This window comes from Urocitellus parryii, chromosome 2, assembly GCF_045843805.1.
Source record: "Urocitellus parryii isolate mUroPar1 chromosome 2, mUroPar1.hap1, whole genome shotgun sequence".
Lineage (NCBI taxonomy): Eukaryota > Metazoa > Chordata > Mammalia > Rodentia > Sciuridae > Urocitellus > Urocitellus parryii.
In genome coordinates this window covers 43,740,067-43,763,554 of record NC_135532.1, presented here as the reverse complement: position 1 = coordinate 43,763,554, position 23,488 = coordinate 43,740,067, and the positions used below count along the sequence as shown (strand labels likewise).

The 23,488-nt window shown below is 33.7% G+C and overlaps 1 protein-coding gene across 1 annotated transcript; it reads left to right on the top strand.

Moving 5' to 3' along the window:
- The first annotated feature begins 1,409 nt into the window (after positions 1-1,409).
- LOC144253355 (von Willebrand factor A domain-containing protein 8-like) lies at positions 1,410-21,839 on the top strand. Its single transcript, XM_077795472.1, has 9 exons — positions 1,410-1,487; positions 6,816-6,926; positions 7,807-7,871; positions 8,262-8,387; positions 9,479-9,588; positions 10,333-10,487; positions 14,486-14,681; positions 20,688-20,769; positions 21,526-21,839. The coding sequence occupies exons 1-9, from the start codon at positions 1,410-1,412 to the stop codon at positions 21,527-21,529; spliced, it is 927 nt and encodes a 308-aa protein (XP_077651598.1). The 3' UTR covers positions 21,530-21,839.
- Positions 21,840-23,488: the final 1,649 nt, after the last annotated feature.

Sequence of the window (23,488 nt, the reverse complement as noted above, 5' to 3'; positions counted from 1 at the left end):
GAAGAGTTGGGAGGGTGAACAGTGCTAAAAAGAGTGCTGAGATACCTTCTGTGAGAAGATGTCATTTTATCTGAGACTTAAATGACATTCTTTATATAGAAGTAGCAATGTGAATATATTGCATGGAATACACTGGAATCCCTTAGTATCTATGGTGCTCAAGGTCTATCCATCACTTCTAGAGATTAGTGCACTAAGACAGCACTGATAAGAAGTACAGATACCCAGATTCATGCTAAACCTAATTCTAAACAGATGCTACAGCTCAAAAGACAGATGCTATAGGTCAATGAACAAGACAACAAAAATTCTTGTCCTAAAAAGCTTATATTATGGTTCAAGAAGATAGACAATAAGCAAAATAATAATAATAATAATAACAACAACAACTTAAACCATAACTTTAGCTAGAAGTTGAGATGCAAGAGACAGAAGATTTCCATTTAAAATAAGGTCCTCAGAGCTTACCTAACTGAAGGGTTGGCAACAAAGATCTGATGGAGATAAAAGAGAGAACAGATATCTGGAGGAAGAGAGTTCTATGGGAATCATAGATTCAAAGTCCCAGAGACTGGATCATGCCTATTTATTTTTAAAGAAGTCAGGTGGGAGCCTAGGAGTAGCTCAGTTGGTAGGGGGGCTTGCCTAGCATGTATCGCTGCAAAAAAAAAAAAAAAAAGATGACATAGAGAAGTGTACATGGAAGATTGAATGACAGGAAAAGTAAGAAGTGAGGTAAGGAGGTTATTCAGAGATGAGGAAGAGAGAGCAGTGGGAAGCAGATTGTGTAAAACCTTATAGGCCATGGAAGGTTCTGGTCTCTGACTATGAGTAAAAGGAGGAGGTATTAGAAATTCTTTTGGCAGAGGAGAGCATGATCTGACTTATATTTTAAAAGAATGTCTATGTTTGTTCAGTGATAAATAATCTATAGGTGCTAAGGAAGAATGAGACGAATTAGTTCAGAGATTTCTTGCAGCAATCCAGGAAAGAGATAATGGTGGTTTAGAGAAGGATGAAGGTCTTAAGTAATGGTAGATCTTGGATATATTCTCTAGGTAGAGTTAACAGGATTTTTTAACAGAGCAAATATATGAGGTAAAAGAGTGTGAACTCAAGAGCAACTTCAAGATTTAGGGCCTGAACAACTTGGAAGAAGTTGTCATTAATTGAAATGGAGAAGGAATCAGTTACGAGGGAAACTCAGATGACATTTGACTAAATTTGAGATACTGTTAAACACCCAAGTAAATGATGAGACTGGAGTTCAATGCAGAGGTCAGAAATAGAAATATAAATTGGGGAGTCATTGGTATATAAATGTTACATAAGTCATGAGACTGAAAAAGGTCACCAAGGAGTAAATGTAGGTGGGAAAAGTCTAAGCACTAAGTCAAGAAATCAAGGACATGAAGAAGGAATCAACAGCAGGGATTGAGTGGCTGCTGATGAATATGGGTAAACCAAGGAGGGCAGTATCCCAGAAGGCAAGTGATGTCTCAAGGAGAAAGATGGATTGTTAAATAGTGATGGTGTGTCAAGTGAGAAATTACAACATTATCTTATGTTATTATTTTAAGTGCCCAGTGAGGTAGCTGTAAGGCATATTTACATATGAGAACAGTAGGCTCAGAGAGTTTAACCTTTTCTGTGGATACACAGCAGGATTGAGATTCAAATCAAATTGGATTGACTCACAAGAATTAAACTTTACCCATTCTCTTACTCACTGCAGGTACTTGGAAGAAGAATGCTATAGTGTGAAAAATTTTAAAGTCTTCGTATATTTGTTGATCGATTATACTTCTTCTTCTGTGAAGTGTCTGTTCAGTTCCTTAGCCCATTTATTGATTGGGTTATTCATTTTTTATATTCTGGAGAATAGTGCTGTATCTGAGGTCCATGTGGTAAAGATTTTCTCCCATTCTGTAGGCTCTTTCTTTACGTATATAAGTGATCAACAAATATATGAAAAAATGATCAATATCTTTAGCAATCAGGGATATGCAAATCAAAACTACTCTAAGATTTCATCTCACTCCAGTCCAAATGGCAATTATCAAGAATACAAGCAACATTAAATGTTGGCAAGGATGTGGGGTAAAAGGTACACTCATACATTGCTGGTGGGAATGTAAATTGGTATAACCATTATGGAAAGCAGTATGGAGATTCCTCAGAAAACTTGGAATGGAACCATCATTTGATCCAGCTATCCCACTCCTCAGTTTATACCCAAAGGACTTAAATGCACGCACATCAATGTTTATAGCAGCTCTACTCACAATAGTTAAAACTATGGAACCAACCTAGGTGCCCTTCAACAGATGAATATATATAAAGAAAATGTGACATTCTTAAAGAAGAATGAAATTATGGCATTTGCTAGTAAATGGATGGAGCTGGAGAATATCATGCTATGTGAAATAAGCCAATTCCAAAATAAAACAATGGCCAAATGTTTTCTCTGATATGCAGATGCTAATTTACAATAAGGAGAGGGGTTTGGCTAAGAAAGAATAGAGTTACTTTAAGTTAGGTTGGGGGGAGTGAAGGGAGGGGAGGGGTATGAGGTTAGGAAGGATAGTAGAATGAATCAAACATTATTTACCCTGTTTACATAATATAACTATATGACCAGTATGATTCAATACCATGTACAACTAGAAGAATGAGAAATTATATTTCATTATGTATGATGTATCAAATTACATTCTACTGTCATGTATGACTAATTAGAACAAATAAAGAAAAGAGTTCATAATAGGAAAATATTAAAGAAATGCAGCATTGTTACCTGTAAGTAATACTACCAAGAAATAATACTTTTAGATTTTATTTCAAGAGGAATATATTGGATAAATAAAATGTCACTAACTTTTTGAGGAAATAAGTTAATTAGTTGTTACCTAAATAATTATCATAAATTCTGAGTTAAGATATTTTTCTGGGTTCAGTTTTGGGCTTGTTTTTCCCATTTTCATTTTCTACTAGAAACAGAGTTCATCCATATCCAGATATTGCTTATAAAAGTTCATGTCCAGCAAATTGGAATAAGGGTTTTATTTTAGTGTAAACAACAAAATATCAGTGTCTGTTTTGAATCCTATATCTATAAGAATCATTAAAAGCACATAATATGTTAGTGATTTTTCATTCAGTAAGTCAATCAAATTTGTATGAGAAATGAAATTTGTAGGGGCTGGTGCTGTAGCTCAGTGGCAGAGAACTTGCCTAGCATGTGTGAGGCTCTGGGTTCAATCCTTAGCATCACCTAAAAATTAAGAAATAAATAAATGATATTTTTAAAAAAGAAATGAAATTTGTAATATTTATTCAAACAGTTCTGCCAAATTTTTAGCTAACAAATTCTCTGTCAGTTTTACATACATACAAATTCTCTAACATTATCAGATTTTTATGTTCTCAGCATGTGTTTCATTTTCTCAAAAAATCCAGTTATTTAACAATGTTGTTGATTAATATTCTGTTTGATCACAATGACTTTCATTGTGAAGCTATGTTCAGCAACCACAACCAGCATCTTGTCTCCTGGCATCTTATACACTGTCTTACTTATCCCTTTGGCCACAGTGTCAATAGTTGTTCAGAAAGGAGCTTAGCATCCTGAGCAGACATGCAGTATGTGGATGCTTCCACTATCCTGTTCTCTAAACTGCCTCATCCTTTCCCAGAGAGGATATCTTGGCTGTCTGTTTTATAAGATGGGCCTATTGGGATGCCAGACCTGTTGATTCCAACAGCTGTGAAATTTAACAACTGGTAGATAATTCTAGTGGAATGGGAACTGGGTGGACTGCCATCAGTTTCTTCTTCTTCAACCTGTCCTCACTGAAAATGAAGCTGAAATATTGTACTGCCATGAGTTTACCTATCCCTGTCTTCTTAAAATAAAGCTTTGCCTTCAGATGCACTTTCCTTTAGTTTAAAAAATTGTTCAAAAATTCCTTGCTAAAATAAAATCTTTAGTGAAAAAAGGAAAACTTTGCTATGCCCAAAAATAAAGACCCTCCCCTTCCTTCACCCCCCATGGAATTATTTATTACATCTGCACAGAGTTTAGAATTTCAGACTTGGGGACATGGAGGTCATCCAGAGGTTACTTTTCTCCCAGTCAAATACAAACATAATAAAATTGTTCACTTATTTCTCCTCCCTGCCCTGCTTAAAAGAGCGCCAAAGCCACAGTTAACTTGTACTCATGTGTGATGTGAAATTCTATTTTTAAACTCAGACAGAATATATCATTAGTCATTTACAGAAGGAAACCATTAACATCTTAAAAGATGGAGCCACAGAACTCCTTCATGTTGCCAATTACTTATAAACTAATTCGAAATACAGTCATAGATGGAAATATATACATTTTCTGTCACTTGGAAAGATACAGAAGATACAGTTTTTCAGTTAATTTATACCAAGTTATGAATATATAAGTTTTAGACCCTAAAAAAGAATATAAATGGGAAACTTCACTAACTTATTTTTCTGCTTAAGCATATCTTTATCTTCTGCTTATTTGTTGGTTTAATTGTTTTGAGGGGACAAAACATTAGGACATCTTTTAAAATTTAATGTTGGGGCTGGGGATGTGGCTCAAGCGGTAACATGCTCACCTGACATGAGTGCGTCACTGGGTTCGATCCTCAGCACCACATAAAAACAAAATAAAGACATTTGTCCACCGAAAACTGAAAAATAAATATTAAAAAATTCTCTCTCTCTTCTCTCTCTCTTTTTTTTTTTAAAAAAGTTAATGTCTCTCAAATTGCTTATGTGCTAGGAATTTATGTAAATGTTATATATAGTTATCATCCAAGAAAGACTTCTTTACTAAAACATACTCAAAAAATAGTTGATCTAGAATGGAGACTTTATAATTTTTTGACTTATTTGTATGTTTTCTTAAGAAAAATTCTAATTTATCACTACTGTTTTTAAAACTTTAGAATACCAACGAACAATACTTCCTGATTAGATGTTAATTTTTAAAATTATATTTCTAACATACTTTCTTAGTGGAGGCTTACATATTATATGGAATGATACATTTCAAGGGTAATGTTGTGGGAAAATTAAAGTTTTATGAACATGCTCAGTGAAGTTTATAATACAATCATGTTTCAATATATGGTCTGACATGAACTGTGTGGTACAAATGCTATTTAATTCTTGAGCACTTCAATAAAGTTAGTTTGTAAAATAAATATGAAACCACACTATAAGTTACTAAATTTGCATTATATTAATTAATATTTTTATATTAATATTTTTATATTTTCATTAATATTTTTATATTTCTTTTTACTTCCCCAACTATATAACATAATAGAATGCAAGGATCATGATTAACTTATGGTTATGTTCTCCTTTGTGCTTTAAATTTAAGCTGCCCTGTTGACATTATGGAATAATTGAGCAAATGTTTCATATTTGATTGTTTTCTATAGGTTCCTAAGAATATTTTAATTCTTTGGATGCTTTGTGACTTTATTTTCCCCAAATAAAGTTCTTAAAATGAAATATTATAAGGGTTAGGATAACTGGAGAACCCAAATTAAAACAAAACAAAACCGAGAAAGGAGAATTGCATAACAATGAGGCCTGACAAACAACTTGCATGTGTCTGTTTTGCAAGCTTGTTAGTTTAATCTTAAAACATTTTAATGTTTCAACTAGGAAAGCCAACTTCTTTACATCTCTTTAAAATATCTAATCTTTTCTGACTTTCTCAATTTTATGTTTTTGTTTCTGTTCATGTATTATAATGCTTAAAGTTTCTTTCTTTTCTTGAAAAAGAATCCTATTTACTGAGAGATTATTACCTCATTGCATAGCTGTGATTAATAATGCTTCATTTGTATATAATTTTTCCCTTGTACAAGTTTTTTTATGGATTAGTATAAGAATTTATTTGCAATAAAAACCCAGATAGAAATGTTAGATCATCAGCAGCACATAAACTTAATTTTCCCAGGTGGTGTCAGCTGTTCTCCCAAATGGCTGTACATGCCAACTAATAGTACAAAAGGGTCACAAGTCCCTGTGTCACTGCCCACACTCAGCATTGTCCAGCTTTATAATGTTGTTTAGTCCTGTAGGTGTAAAGTGATAGCTCCTTTCTTAAAACTTGAATTTCTTTGATACCCTTTACAAAATTAAATGAGAAAATGTCTCCTTCATCCAAATCCATTTTCTCACCTTGCTAAAACCTCTTAGCACTACATTTTCTTCATAATACAGCACCAGTAATGAAAGTCCTTCAAGCTCAGTGAATTTCAAGATGACACTCATTACTAACTGGGCTCTTGGGGTCCTTCATTTTTTTTTTTTTTGCTAACCCATCTTTATATCTAGTACCTATTTTCTAAGTTGAACTTTTGTTTCTGAAAAGGATAAATGAGATTTAAGAATGCAGAGTGTAAAAGAGCTTTCAACAGGACATTTTCTAAGTGTAATTTTGATAAAAGTAAATGAACTTTTAAAAACTATCAATTCTCTTAATTTCCTTGTTATTATATAATAAAACATGGTTCAGCTGCCTTATACTTAAAAGGGAATGATTTTAAGATAAAATCTTTTAGGAGAAGGTTACACAATTAGACATATCCTGATAAAATCACTCAAAACTTTAAATTCTATAGTAAGGAAAATCACTGAATGTCTTCATGATATAATTATTTCAATATTTTTGTCTTCCTTTTGGGTTCCCCTTTATTTAACCTTTACTCTCTTTAACCTTTACTGCTCTTTAAAAATAATTTTGAACTTAATACTGTTTTCTTTATTTCCAGAGTAATGTCATCCTCTTATTAGATACCACTGGCCAGGTCCTTCGTCGTCTCATCCTTCCTTTAGAAGAGGTAGCATCTAAGAAATCTTCCTGGTGGAGCAAGGAGGAAGAAGTAAGGAATGTCAGATCTCTGTTGGGCAGATTGCCAACAATTTTCTGTAGCTTTCTCACCATGAAAATGCAAGCTTGCGCATTCCTTTTGGTGCTTAAAAAAAAAAAAAACTATAATGCACAAGAGAGACCTCTTGTTACATCTGTGGATTTTAACATCTAATATATAGAGATATGATACAATATATAAAGATAAACCTATAAATAAATATCAGTAGCTTCTTTTGGTATACGTTATACTGAGTTGAAGATTGCCAGGACTAACTAAGAATAATAAAAGAACATTATGAACTGTTTGATTATGATATTAATAACAAATTCTTCATCATTTAACCTATTTTTCAGTTATGTAGTTCTTTTTTAGGTTTATATGATAAAACTATGAGTAGAATACCTAATTGTCTCACCAGATAAATAAATGTTTCAGTTTATTAACCAAATTGAATAAATGAACACTGAAGGCCAACCCAAGAGAATTTATTCTGATATAAAATAAGGTTTATCCAGTACTGTATAAGACAGCATACTTAGGTCTTAACAGACCATGAGAAAAAAGAGATTTTTAAAAAATGCTACTAAGTATTTCTGACGTGTTTATGTTATATAATGTAAATTCCACAGTTAATCACCAAATAACATGTTTATTTCAAATAGTACTTGACAGTATTTAAAAACAATATTCTATGGAGGTTTTAGTACATAGTCCACAATAAATTTTGAAGTATAGTTTAATCCATGTTATTGTAAAAGTCTTGAAGTGATTATATATCTTCTCCGAGAGTTATGTATTCTTTCTACACAATGAAGAAATTTATTTAAAGGGAAGCAGCTAAAGAAATATGACTACATCTGAAACATTTAATATTTTGTTTTGTCTTTAGGAAACTTATAAAATGTGTAAAGAATTTTCACACAAAAACTGGCTAGTATTCTACAAAGAAAAAGGGTAAGCTCTTTATTGAATAAGACAAACTGGGTTACTTATTTTATTAATCCTGTTTCCTGTTTTAATTATACTTGTTTAGTACAAAACTAATATAACCAAATTATAAATGTTTTAGTGTGAAAGTAACTATGCCCACGTTTGTAGAACACTGAGAAAGATAGAAAAAAAGAGCACTAAAAATTTCATAATGCAACACTACTAATATGGCAGCTGTCACTTTCCATTATTTCTTCTCCTTCACATCCTGACAGTTTAGAATTTGTTTATGTGTTTTCTCAATTAACATTTTCTGTTATTACTTAGTGCATAATATATCATGAAAGGATTATGCTGGTCACTCAACTTATCCTTATCATTCCTTTTAGACACGGTTTTCTTTTCCTTTTTTAGAAACAGATTGACTGTGCTGGATGTTTTGGAAGGGCGAGCTCATACCATCTCACTTCCCATCAACCTTGAGAGAGTTTTCCTTGTAGCAGAGGACAAATGGCTTCTGGTGGAAAGTGAAACAAATCAGTGGGTGAATCTGTACTGTGTAGCATCTTGTGCAATATGCCATAGCTTAACCTTATTTATCAATTATCCAAAACCCTTACTCCATCTTTCTTTTATCTCTTTTAACAACTTCTGTATCTGGCACCATCTCTATTGGTGAAAAGTTATAAGAAGAGAGAGGAGAAAATTAAAATAAATATCACTTCTCAGAGTGTGACACTGAAATTAACAGCAAAAATAATAACTTTTACATATGATCCATATTAATTTCAAATTTTTTTATTTGCACATTGAGAACTCACAGTGTTCTAGCCAAGCAGTAGGTATTTCAAAGTAGATTTTCAGTTTATTCTCCCTTCTAAGAGCCCTTGACTCTATCCTAGAGCTATTGCCTTTTTGTAACTTCTCAGAATTCATACCTTAGAAATTTCTTCTTTTCATCTTTTGTCCTCTTATTTGGTTATGGTTGTTTGTTTGTGTTGCCTTCCCCCATTGGGACTGTATATTTTTTGATCAAAGGCAGTGTATGGCACTTGGTTTATAAAGAATTCACAGTAAATTTCAAGTCCCCTTCCCTTATGACTACATCCATTGGCTAAGTGAAGAGTTCTGTCCTTCTGATGACAAGCAAAAGTGGCTCACTACAAACAGTTTCTGGCTATTCATGCATCCACATTTTAGACAGCTTAAAAATAAATCCGTCAAGAAGATTATAATGATGAGGACTTCTGACCCTTAGCTGGTCACAAAGTCAGAGTTCATGCTCTCACTTTCTGCCTGACCAGACAGACATATTAATAGAGGGCTCCAAGATTATAAGGGTGTGCCCTGTTAGCATTGCTTTCCTTTAATAGCCCTTTATCTTATAGAAAGCCTTGAATGTTTGATTTGCCTTCATCACTGCATTGTCATTGGGTACTATTCTTTATAATGGTGTTAATAGTTTTGAGAATTTATTTTTTAAATTCATGATGAAATGTTGAAACAGTAAATTATACTCAACTATTTTTTAAAAGGCTTTTGGAGCAAACAACTAGTTTTTCTTGGTTTGCCCTAATGATTTCTCGAAAAAGAAGCGTTACACTTAAGTTGAATGTCTTGTTTGTTTACAGAAAATATCTTTTAACTAAGCCTGCACACACTGAATCTGAGAACAGTGGGGTTTGCCAGTTGTATATGTTGAAAGAGGAGCTGCCTAGTACAGGGTTTGGAATTACACAAGGTAAATACTATGTTGTCTGTGTTTATGGCTGTTTGGGTGCATGCTTATTCACAAACTATTCTCTAGATTTATTGAAGAGCAATAACATCAAGATTATGTGATATTTACACCAAAAGAAAGAAAAAGTAATTGCTACCCTGGAAATAGGAATAATCTGCTTTCAAAGTATTATAAGGAAGCCCACTCTTTTAAGTCTTGTCCTTGAAATTTTTAAACTGTCAAATAAGAATTTTCACTTACATTTAGGTTCCAAGACTAATTTAGCATAGCATCTTTTCTGTTTTCCACAGGCCATCAGAATTTCTATTTAATTCATCACAGTGTATGGCAGTGTATGGCACTTGGTTTATAAAGAATGCACAGTAAATTTCAAGTCCCCTTCCCTTATGACTACATCCATTGGCTAAGTTTGGGGAAGTGAACAGTACTTATGAAAACATCTAAAACTTTACTGTTGCCAATACTGGGTTGGGTCAGTTTTGCATCTTTTCTGTGGGGAGCTATTAATGATGATATTTATTACTAATAAAATTCTGAATTCCATAAATACTTGGAATCACTTTGGGAAGAAGCTTTGATTATAAAAACAGTTTTCTCAGCAAAAGCTCATGAGTGCAATTTAGAATGTTTTCTATTTTTTACTGTGTTTTTCTGTTTGAGTTGTTGAGAATGAATCTTGCAAAAATTTAATTCCTAGAGCATTTTAGGGGTCAATAGTGCCTAATGTGTGTCTGACATTTTCAGAAATGGTGGTCAGCATACCTCATAAAATTTCAAGTGATCAACTGTCATCTGAAAATCTGAATTCAGCTGTAGGACAAAAGATTGCCTCTCCCAACCGAATTTTCTCAGATGAGAACAATTATGCTGCCATAGTGGTTGGCTTCCCAGATCTCATGGTGAGCACCAGTGTTTTACATTATTGTATAATTACTTCTTCGCAATTTGATGTAAAATCTGTAAGCCTATTTAAGAGACAATTAAAATGTAATAGCTTTCTGGTAAACATTTTAAATCAAGTTTTCATTTGAAATCAGTAAAGAATATGTTTTACTGTATACCAATCAAATTGTAATGCAATGATCTAGTTTAGTAAGAAACGAGTATCTTCATATGTAGGAGTTCATATGACACATTTAACATTTAACCTATTGAAGATGATTTTTTTAATCATGTCATCTTAATGTGTGTTCATGGACTCTGCCAGGAGGAACAATTTGAGACTAATAAAGTATGCCTTCTAGAATTTTTTCAGGTTAAATTTTAGTGTCATTACTATAGATTAAATTTTTTAACTCATATTTACTTCCCATTGAGTTTTATTCTGATTTATCATATCTCTGCAGAAGCCTGCTAATAATGTAATGGGTAATGGTCTTAATTTATTTTTCTCCTAGATGGGACTTTATGCTGTTATCTATCTTTATTGCTAAAAGAAAGGCTATTTGTAACTGAGTTCAGGTGAAACTGGGCACCATCTTCCCCTAGTGGAAATGTGGGGAAATGAAATATAAAGGTTATTTTAGTACAAATTTCTGTATACTAACCTTAGATGTAACTCCATGGTTTTGAGTAAACATTTAATTTTAATAATTTCCTTTGTAGCTTTTAGATCAGACAATATAATAATTTAAAGATGAAAGTATTAGCTGTACTTAGTAATACACCAATCTCACATGCCTCTAAATTTTAATGTAATTAATAAATTGTGAGTACTTGAGGATATAAGACATTTGAAATATAAAACCCAATGGATAATACATGGCTTAGGACTTGCCGTATGCCTTCCTAATTATCAAGTAAAAAGCATTTGCTATTATGTTATCTAACTCAAAATGAAATATATTGTTGAAAAACAGTGCCTACAGCAGCCTGATCAAATAAAAGAGGTGTGTTTAATATGCTATGAGTAGAAAAAAAAACTTGGATTTTTTGTGAAAGTGTAACTATTTAAAACAAATTGATCTTATCACTGTTTTTTGATTAATGAAATTAGTATAGAAATATAATATCACCATAAAAGGTTAGAAAGTAAAAACTGAGTAAAATAAACTATTAACCCTATAGAAGTCTTTTACCTTGTAAGAGTCACCTTGTTAAAATAAAAGCTATATCCTTAATATTTAGTATTAAACACACCACCAGTGAATATTTGTTAATGAAAGAGTTAACTAGGCAGCCTTTCAGACTTTTATGGTAACAGTCATATTTTCTTTGGGCCCATCTGTAGTAATAAGGCACTGTATGGTTCTAAGCCTTTTCATATATAATAGTTAACTTTTTTTTTTTTTTTTTTTTAGTACTAGAAATTGAACTTGGGGGCACTTTACCACTGAGCTACACCCCTAGCACTTTTTATATTTTATTTTGAGACAGGATCTTACTAGCTGTCTAGGCTGGCCCCAAACTTATTACAATCCTCTGCCTCAGCCTCCTTAGTAGCTGGGATTACAGACATACACCATGAGGCCTGGCATAATTGTTTTTTTAAAAAAAATAACAATTCTACAGTTTTGTGGATACAGAAACAGAAACAGAGATGTTCTATTCCCCCAGGTCACAAGGCTTACAACTAAGAGCCTTAAGATTTGATCTCAAGTATGACTAAACCCTTAACTCATACCTTTTCTTTTCAAACTTTTTTTTTGGGGGGTGGGTAACTAGCGATTTAACCCAGAGGCCTTTACCACTGAGCTACAGCTCTAGTCCTTTTTATTTTTTATTTTGAGACAGAGTCTCATTTGCTAAGGACCTAAGTTTCTGAGGCTGATCCTCCTATCTCAGCCTCCTGAGTCATTGGGATTATAGGTATGCATCTCTACACACAGCTAACCCATATTCTTTCTTTTATACCATACTGCCTTTCTGCTTTTATGTGAATTTCTTTAGATTCTTCATAAAACTATCAACAAAGGAGTATGAAACCCCTTACTATTTCTTAATAAAACTATCAAAGGCAACAGATTATTACAAATTTATATAATTCTCTTAACCTAATCCCAAATAGTTATATAAACCTATAGCAAATATCATCTTCAATAGTGTTAAGATAATTAAGATCTTTAACACTGTTAAGATAATAAAAAGATAATCTACAAGCTAGGAAACTACATTTCTAACAAAGGATTTATACCTAGGATCTATAAGATTCTTAAAGCTCAAAAGTAAGAAAATAACCCAATTTTTAAGATGGGCAAACAGTGAACTAAAAATAAAATATAAAATAAAATATAGAAAGTGCCAGGGGTGTAGCTCATTGGTAAAGAGCCCCCAAGTTCAATTCCCAGTACCTTGTTAAATTAAGGTCAGAGCCTAAGTGGGGTAAGAAGGGCATTCATGTCAGGGAAGGGGTAACTACTGGTGATGGGCATCAAGTCTGAGCTTATAAAGGGGCAGCTTGTTGTGAGAAATGGGATCCCAAGTAAGATGAGGAAAGTGCCCATGCATGAGTCTAACCCAGTGTAGGCTTTGGGGATGAAGCAAAGAGAGCAGGGCTCTGTCCATAGGGTAAGGTTAGTGGTAGAGATGGGTCACTTATAATGGACTTGAAGAAGAAAATAAATATATTAAGGATGTTATAATAAAGATAATGAACTATGTTAAGTATAATTAAAATATATTAAGGATAATAAAAATTGGTTTCTCACTTTTGGAGAAGGCAATAGTGAAAGGAAGAAATCTAGAATGAACCCTGTAGCTTTTGGATTGTAATTGGATATGTTTGTATGAACTCAATTTTCAATGTATTTAGGTAGATATAGAAAAATATTAAAGGTAAGTGTGGGGGAAAAGTGGATAAAAGATTTGAACAACATTTAGTTACAGTAGATATAGAGATGGCAAATAAATCCAAGAAAAGATCTTCAACATCATTAGTTATTAGTGAAATGCAAATTGAAGCCCTGGTAAGATACTATTAGAATGGCTAAAATAAAAAATACTGACAAGAATACAGAGTAAATACAGTCCATATATTTTTTTATGAATATGGAAGAACAAACAATAACAAAGACATCACTGAAGAAAAATGTGAAGAAAAACTAACCAAAGTTACTCTACCTACTAAATTTCAAGCCTGCATATAAATTTGTAGGAACTAAGACCATGTCTTCTTGGCCTAGAGGTAGAAAAATATGCAGTAGAATAGAATGCAGCCTCCAGAAACAGAGGCATGCATACATTGAACTCTGTTTTATGAAAACATTTGTAGATCATTGGGCAAAAGTTAGTGGTATTTTGGCAAATATCTGTCCAGATAAGAATAGACAGACATGTGTCCCTGTCTCACAACATGCACAAAAATTAATTCCTTATGGGTTAAAGATTTAATTCAAAAGACAACACCTTAACCTTTTAAGAGAAAATATAGGAAAATATAGTTTATTATCTTTTGGAAGGATAAATATACATGGTAAAATTTTAAAATAAACCAAAGGAAAAAATAATAAGAAATTCCAGGAGAATTAAATATAGGTGTACCAGAGATGTATGATTGGGTAGGGATACTCCAAGGGTTTAAAAATACCAGTTATGTTGTTTTCTTATCTTTATACTAGATACATAGTTTTATATTATATTATGTTTGAGCTAACTATACTGCCATATTCCCTCTTTTTAGTTGTAATTTATTTCAAAATAAAAACTTAATATATATTTCATATTTGTCTGGAAATTATGATTTTTGGTAAAGCAGCCCTCTCCTATACCAAATTCAAAAAGATAATTTGATTTTCTTATTCCTGTCAGACAGGTTCACCACTGGTGTATACTTAAAGGAATATATTGTAAAAGTTATGGTGAATGTGTTATATGGTACTTTAAGTTTTTGTTCTTCCTTTTCCTTCCTCCTTCCCTCCCTTCCTTCTTTCTTTCCTTCCTTTCTTCCTTCCTTTTTCAGTCACCCAGTGAAGTTTATTCTTGGAAGAGGCCATCATCTTTGCATAAACCCAGTGTCACTGATACAGCATTTTATGGCGGAAAGAAGAAGAAGGGGGCTCCAAGACAGAGAAATTGTGTGACTCTTTTAGATACTAATCAGGTAGTCAGAATTTTGCCCCCAGGAGAAGTCCCTCTAAAAGATATCTACCCAAAAGGTAAGAAGTTATCACTATCTGATTTGGTAGGGGATGTTTAGTTTATGATTATTATTTCATATTTTATAAGTAGCTAAAAAGAGCTATATGGGTTTTGTGTGTGTGTGTGTGTGTGTGTGTGTGTGTGTGTAGGTGGGGTTGGGAGGAAGGTGCTGGTTGTGATTTTTGGTACTGAGAATTGAGCCCTGTAGTGCTCTATCATTGAGCTATATCCCCAACCCTTTTTATTTTTTATCTTGAGACAATGTGTCATCAAGTTTCTAAGGCTGACCTGAAACTTACACTCCTTCTGCCTCAGCCTTTTCAGTAGCTGGTGTAAAATTACAGGTGTGTACACCATGCCCCGTGGGCTTTGTGTATTTTGAAACCGCTCACTAATCTTTACACAGTGTATGGTTGTATGCACTGCTGTTAGAGCTCATCAACATTCACATTACAATCTGTAAAGTGACTTTACCTAGAACATGTTTTTCAAGAGCCTTTTAAAATGATTAGGATTTAGGCATAGAGAGTCCTGAGACCAAAGGCCCACAGCTTAGCATGAGACCAGTTCACTCATCAGTGCTCTCCATGTCAACTTGTGTTTTTTTACTACACAGTATATCCAAATGCAGTGCTGATCACTTCTTCTATAAATTCACTTGATCTCTAGAACCCTATCCTGTTGTCATCTTGCTCTTTGATTTATGTGTGAGGAAATTCTGACACAGTAAAATAAAATTACTGGCCTAGGATTACCCACCAATAGCCAGCAGAACTCAGATTTATCCCAAGCTCTTCCAATTCCAGATTTAGAGTTATTTGTATAAAACCACACTGGCATTCATCAGAATAGGTAATTATAAAAAAATTAAACATTAAATCATTGAGTATTATTGTTTGCACTGTGGTAGTAGAAATGTGTTTATGCTGTGTTTATGTTCATTCTATTGGTGTGGACTTCACAAGTATAATGCTAAAATGTATGATAATAATAATCTATTAGTGGATTTGAAAAGTCTTGGTTAAATTATAATATTTAGTTCCTTCCCATCTGAAATTCAAGGAAAATAAATCCCTAGTTCCCTAAACAGTCTTCCTGTGATAGAAGAGGCAGATGAATAAATTGACAACTATGTCATCAGTGCTATGATAAGAATATTCACAAGGCAATATAAAAACACACAAAAAAGAAGCTTTTAGCTGAGACTGCTGACTAGGAGGTGACTCTTGAAGGATGAGGGGAATTAATTGAATGGGAATTGTTCAACAAAAAGGGAGGCCTGCGTGAAAGGTACAGGATCTTGACAAAGCACTCCAGGAAAGACACTATGATTTATACCAGAACTTAGCACACCTTTATCTACCCAGAAATCTGGGGCTCCACTTGATGCCTTTTCTCCCTCATTCTCTACATCAAATCCCTCATCAATCATAATGTACTTTTGATACTTCCTTCCTGATATTATCAAGTTCTGTTACCAACATCCAGTGCACTACCGCTGGAGTAATGCCAGGGCCTCTTCTACTCTTTTCCTTTCCTACTTATTCTCTACATATCAGATGACTGACTTTCTAATGTGTACGTTTGTTCTTAGTAAGGTCCAATTTATATATAGTCAAATTTTACCCTTTCTACTGTGTAGTTCTGTGAGTTTTGCAAACACAAATAGTTGTATAACTCATCATCCAACTGATAAAGAAGAGAAGTATCCTCACCCCAAAAACCTTCCCATGTCACTTACAGCCAACTGGTCTATCTACCCCCAACCCATCACTGATCTGACTTCTGTCCTTATAGATTTCCTTTTACTAGAATATCATTAATGATATCATACAGTATATTGTCTTTTGAGTCTTGCTGCTTTCACTTAATAAAATGTATTTGAGAATCATTTGTTTTGTGCATGCCAGTAGTTTGTTCCTTTTAATTGCCAAGTGGTAGTTTATTGTATAGATATACCACAGTTTGCCTATCTGTTCACAAATTTGTATGTATGTATGTGTATATAATTTTTTAAAGTAATTAATAAGACAACTATGAACATTTGAGCCTAGATTTTTAAGTAATTTTTTATTGGTTGTTCAAAACATTACAAAGCTCTTGACATATCATATTTCATACATTAGATTCAAGTTGGTTATGAACTCCCAATTTTACCCCAAATACAGATTGCAGAATCACCTCGGTTACACATCCACATTTTTACATAATGCCCTATTAGTAACTGTTGTATTCTGCTACCTTTCCTATCCTCTACTATCCCCCCTCCCCTCCCCTCCCATCTTCTCTCTCTACCCCATCTACTGTAATTCATTTCTCTCCTTGTTTATTTTCCCCTTCCCCTCACAACCTCTTATGTGTAATTTTGTATAATGTTTTTACTTTACTTGTGTAAGTCCTAGGAATGGCACTTCTACATTCTATGATAAAATTGCCGAAACTGTTTTCCCAAATGGCAGTTCATTCCTATCAGCAATGAATGAGAGTTATAGTTGCTCTGCATCTTCGCCAATACTTGGCATTGTCAGATTTTTCACTGTTTTAACAGGTTATAGTAATTTAATTTGCATTTTCTATAGCACCTAATGATATTGAACATCTGTTCACATGTATCTTCTTTAGTGAAATGTCTCTTCGCTTCTTTTGCCCATTTCTAATTGGGGTATTCATTTTCTTATTAATGGCTTTTGAGTGCTCTTTATATATTCTAAATACAAATCCAGTGTCAGATTATTTGTATTTTTCATACATTTTTCCCTATTTGAATAAAAGGCAAATCTCCTGTGTTTTCCTCTAGAAGCTTTATAGTTTTAGATTTATGATACATTTTGAATTAATTTTTTATAAAACAGTGCAAGAGGCAAACATAGAAGCCCAAGAACTAGGCCTAGTTGGAAAGAGGATTCTGAAGAGCCTGAGTAGAACTTGATCAAGGAAAGAATCTTTGTCATTACCATACTGAGAGCTCTACCTTTATTTCCACTGCTTTACACACTACAGTTTATTCCTCTATTGTTTGTCAATGCACATTTAGGTTTATTCCCCCAATTTTTTGGTCATTATAAAGAGTAGTGCTGTGAATATTCTAGCAACTAACTCTCTCCTTATACGAATGTTGAGAGTCTGTAATGGGTCTATCTAGGAGTGGAATTACAAAATTGTTATTCCTGCAGCATAAAAAAAGTCACTGGAAAATATCATAGTGAGAAACTCTAAAAGCCTTTTTATTATGGCACACATCACTCTTTTAATCCATGAATAAATAGAAGAGTATTAAACCTAGTGGTTAACAGATGTGCATCAAATTATATTTCTAAAAGGAGTGAATTTTTAAGTATAATTTCACCTCCCCTTTGAAAATCTTCTTGGTTGTTTCACCTGACAGTTTTTATACCTCCTTCTAACTTTGGCACTGTGCACATATCCTGTCCTCACTGTTCATGGGAATTATGTGATAAACATTGCAGCAATGACTTCCCTTTAATGGTTTGTGGACTAATCCCTAAATACAGTTTATACCCATCTTTAAAATCCACCTGGATTATAAGTGTAATGGAAATATATTGAGCCTTCATCCTCTCTACAGTGTGGAAACATTTTAAATGGACAAGGACTTGGCTCAGTTTGGAGGGAAACCTGGCCACAGTTTTCATTTCCTTAATTCAATCTTATATTCTGTTCAAAGACAGCCATAAGACTATTTTTGTAAATATTCTTGTTTTCTGAGCTGATTTATTTTCAAATCAGTAGACATTAAAATTTTGATTATTTTACCACCACTGCCATCATGCTTAATATTTCCCTGAAGTGCTCTGTAGCCACAAATTCCCTTTCTTATACCTGGAAGTATATTTTTAGTACCAGGAGTAAAATTTTTTGCTTTCTTCTTGAAACATCAGATACAGCCATTATTGCATTTTCTCACCTTCTGTGTTGTGGAATTAATCTACCCAGGGAAAGTAAAGAAAGATGTAGAAAAAATGTTTTTAAATAAGTTGGCTTACGATGCTTTCACAAGCAACCTGAAAGTGCTGATGGCAGTAGCTCAACTTAATTCTACTTACTATATTCTTTTAAAAAAATGCCTTTTAAATTCTATACCCAAATGTTTAAGTTGGTTCGCTAAGCAGCTCTAGTCATCCCAACAGTTTCAATAACTGGTTATTTTTGGCAAAGAACCCTGGTCTATAAATAATTCAACCTACTTCAGCTAGGTTCTAGCAGCAGGAATTGTCAAAATCGACATATGGTGTAAAGCTTTATCCAAGATTGACCTTATATCCTAGGCAGTACAATGCAGACGGTGCGTGACTTACGCTAAGCATGTTCATTTTATACAAACGGCTGTCTGGGTACAGCCACTGCAGCTGGGTGGTCAAATTGCATAGTAACACTCTTTGCTTAGCCTTCCTTCCCCTGTACATTTCCTTCTCTTCCTCCTGAACCTTTTGCCCTCTGGGCCCTCCTCTTGCCTATCTCTTCAGTTCATACCTGGCCTCAGAGTTATAATTCCCACTCTGGAATCTTTTCAGAGTCCCCCAGGGCCCACCTCTTCATGCTGTGAGCTCTTTAAAGGTGGCATCTCCTTCTTCTCTATCTTCTCTGTATCCTCAGATACAAAGTAAGCTCAAACACATCTGTTGAATAAATAAGAGATATCTTGAGTTGTTCAGATAACCTGAGGAAAAACTCCTTCAACTGCAATCATGAAATAAAATGCCAGATTTCTTTCTCTCTCTCTCTCTCTCTCTCTCTCTCTCTCTCTCTCCTGCATTCCATTAATTTAGTGTGGACATCTCATTGTTATGTGAAGTTGTAATAAAATATAGGTAGGTAGATAGAATGATAGATGATTGATAGGTAGACAGACAAAGATGGACAAAAATCTTAAAAGTTTTGTAGTAGGGTAAGTTTTATCTTGTTTTTAAGATATCTTAGTGTCCAAGGTTTTGTAAAAGGGCTATTTTACAAATAGCCATTGTCCTAGAGCCAGCTCAGGTAGGAGATGTGTGCAGTGATTGGCAGAGCAAGATGGGTTTCAAACCATCACTGTACAGCTAAATCACCTCAAGTCAGTCCTATAGTGACATTAGCTCTATAGAACTCAGCTTCTTCCTCATTCAAATAGGAATCATGAGTCTTGCCTATAAAGACAAAGTAGAATTAGTGACACACACTAATGACAGGTAGTGCTTTGAGGGAGGCAGAGGTATTTGGAGCTGTGGAATAGAAGTCAGAAAGCCATGGAATTTTCTGGGAGAGCAATCCCAAAATTTCAGTTACAGGCCCTGGCCGCCATATCTTTGTCTTTTCCTACCCCGAAGTTTGTATACTCTTCATGATCCAAAGTCCTTACTTCCCTGCCCCATCCTCATCTCACCTTCTGTTTTGCAGAACCCTAATAATGACAGATACTATATGCTGAGCTACTACTAATTAGATGCTTTGCATTTATTCATTTCATCTCATCCTCAAAATAATGCTTATGATGCTCAGATGCTATTATTATCTCTATTTTACAAATGAGAAAGCAGACCTCAAAGATGTAAATATTTTTACCAACAGCTAGGAAGTATCACAGCCAGAACTGCTCACCAGATCAGTCTGATTGGAAAGCAGATACTAAATTCTACCACTTTATACTGTCTCCTGTTAGGTATCCTTGTGACTTCCTAAGAAGGGAAACAGAATTCAAATGATTAAATATTTTTAAAATAACTATGCTAAAAAATCGACCATCTTGGAATGCTATCAAAGATCATGAAGAAAAGGACAGGTTATTTTTTCTGACAGTAAATCACTACCTAATATGCTTCTACTTGACAATCTTTGTGTTTCTCCATAATTTTAAGTCTAGCTTTGAGAGCTGGACTTGCCCAGTACCTTTTCAAGTAGGTCCCACAGTTCTTTTGTAGGATAGTGGTAACTTCATTCTGCTTTTAGCAACAATCAAGCATTCTTGGGGTCATGCTTTGGTATCAGGCAGTCATTAATACTTGTTTCATGTCGTGACTTGTTTGCAGGTGTTACACCCCCACAGACAGCTGGTTATTTAGAAGTCACTGATCTGCACTCAAAAAAACTTCGATATATCCCTATTCCCAGGTAACCCATTGCACCTTTGTTCTTAGCTTGATATGTCATAAAAATGAGTGAACTATTTTTTGCTTCCTTAAATGAAAGCTTTCCCTCCTGTTCCCACTTAACAGTTGGTTTGTATCTTACCTTTCTTCTGCATGTTTTACTGGTATGTTTATTTTTGTTTTGGAAAAATATTCAAATATTTGGAACATTTTACGTAGGTATAAGTCTAACACACTTCTAGCCTTTGTTCTCTTTTGTTTGATCTGTTCTAATGCTCAGTTTTTTCTAAACCAGAAATAGCATTGTTAGTATTGCAAAAATGTTAATACTTATTAACTTTATGTATTAGTTTTCTGAAGGAAATGCATTCAAAATGTCAAAGGAATTTAAACAGCATTTATTTAATATTGTTTCTAAATATATTACTGTGTGCAGTTATGAAGGCCACACAGTAGCCAAAGGATTCCCAGAGATTTAGAATGAAACTGATTACCATTCACTGCTTTTATTATTGACCAGTCATTGAAGTGAAGCCTTTAAACTAGCTAGGCTCAGGATACAGAAAGAGTAATTACTTGTCTCTGCCCTGAGGAACATTGGTATCCTCACCTGTAGCCTTTTCTGAGCATATCCATGCCTTGTCTCTCTCTTGAGCTAATAAGCTTGCAACTGTTTGTTCTATGTAGCCTAGGTTGCTCATTTTTTCCTTTCTTGACTGCCACCATCTCTGCCACCAAAGCCTGATTCCTCTTATCTTTCTACTCTACTTTGATCTAGATAAGATTGACTCCCCTCCTGTGCTTTCCCATATGCAACTGAGCTCTAACAGTGGGTAAAACCTTGCCTGAAATCTCAGAGGACCCTGGAGACCCACTAATATCAGAGGAAGGACAGGAACAGTGGAATCTCCCAATCACCCAAAACATCACCAGGCGTCCTTTCTTTCTCCTCTTCTAACCCACAGAAGAAAATAGCTCAGTATGACAATTCAAAATAACTCGGCAATAACAATTGCATTTCTTAGGACCCTTTAATCAGATTCAAAACATATACAACATAAAATCATTATTCAAAGAAATAGATTTACTTGTTTCAACATATGTGATTTCTTGCAACATGTTAATGTGTTGGTTTAATGGAAAATGACTTTTAGACATTTGAAGAAATTCCTTATTCCACCTTAGTTGTATGCTTATCTAGTCCATTTAACAAAAACAAATAATATACTTTTAAAAATCATTTTAAAGCACTGATGATTTTTTCCAATACTTCTCTTACTTTCTCCCTCAAGAGTTTTTTATTTTGGTGTTTTTTAGTTTTTTGTTTGAGCTACATGTTCTGTCTACAATGAGAAGAACTTCTGGAAGAGCAGTTGTGTGTACAGCCATGTAGTAGCTGGGCACCATAATTCATTCATTTAGAGTGTTGCTGTCCAGTGGAAATATAATGCAAATCATAAATTTAATTTTATATTTCTTATAGCCATAATAAAACATTAAAAAGAAACAGGTGAAATTAAATTTAATAATACCTTTTATTTAAACCATATTATCATTTTGACATGTATTCAAAATAAAAACTGTAATGAGATATTTTATATTTCATTTTTCTTCTAAGTCTATGAAATCTAGCAATACTTACAGCATATCTTAATTTAGACTAGCCATAATTCATGTGCCATGTAATTTAGAGTATGTTTCATTGTCAGTATATCCTGGCTTTCTGTTGAGATTAACTATTGCTATTTGTTTTTGTTTGCATGTATATAATATAAGGGAATGACCTATCTAAATTTCAGGGGTTTTGCTAGTTGCTTAAATTTAGCATTCTGCCAGATATTAGGAATTTTCCATTTGATGGCTAACTTCAAATCATAAAGTACAATAAAAATATAATGTAACTAGAAGTCCAAATGAATGTGCCACTTTTGCCCTCATGAGTTAATTCTACAAATTTTTTGTATTATCTCTTTGCCTTTGTAAAATGATACTGCCCAACTCTCATATATGACTGTATATAAATCTAAGCTTCATTCCACTATAATTCTGTGTTTTCATTCAATTATGTAAAAGAAAACATGCATTTTTGTTAAAAAATAAAAAAGAATTGAAGAAGTTCTGGACCTGATGTGCAAAATGTAGTAAGTTTAGATTTCTTCAGTACTTCCTTTTTCTTATTATTAAAGAAATTGTTCCTCTAAATTTAAAGTTTTATGGTAGAGAGACAAGGAGGGACAACAAATAGATACAGTGCTCAATAGTATCATATAACATCAGTGTTCTTGGCAGAATGTCAAACATCAGAATTTCACATGAGTAGATTTCATTATTCCTGAATAGCTCTTTATGTCATCGTCTGTACCTACTATTTTTTCCTAATCAAATACCTTTGAGAGAGCACCGTGAAATAAATCCTACAGCATATCAGTGGTTACTTTATTTAAGTCCTCTAGAGGTCCTATAAAATAATTTTGAAATACCTGTTCCCATTCTACTGTTCCCTTCATCATGTAAACATTCCCTGAAACATCTGCATTCCAAGAGTAGTTGTTCTTGGTTTCTGTGTGTTCAGTGTCAACTGAGGCATACTGAAAAAACACCAAAATCATCTTGATTTATTCTTTAACATAGAATTTACTTCATGTATAATGGTTTTGTGGTTTCCAAAAACCACATTGTTAGTTTATTGTTGGATCAAACCATCCCTTTAAGCTATTTTATTTCATACAGAATATATCATT

Coding starts and splice junctions, on each gene's coding strand:
- LOC144253355 (XM_077795472.1), top strand. CDS start 1,410: ATGAAGAAGGAATCAACAGCAGGGATTGAGTGGCTGCTGATGAATATG. Junction 9,589..10,332: donor AGGGTTTGGAATTACACAAG/GTAAATACTATG, acceptor TGACATTTTCAG/AAATGGTGGTCAGCATACCT. Junction 10,488..14,485: donor TTGGCTTCCCAGATCTCATG/GTGAGCACCAGT, acceptor TTCCTTTTTCAG/TCACCCAGTGAAGTTTATTC.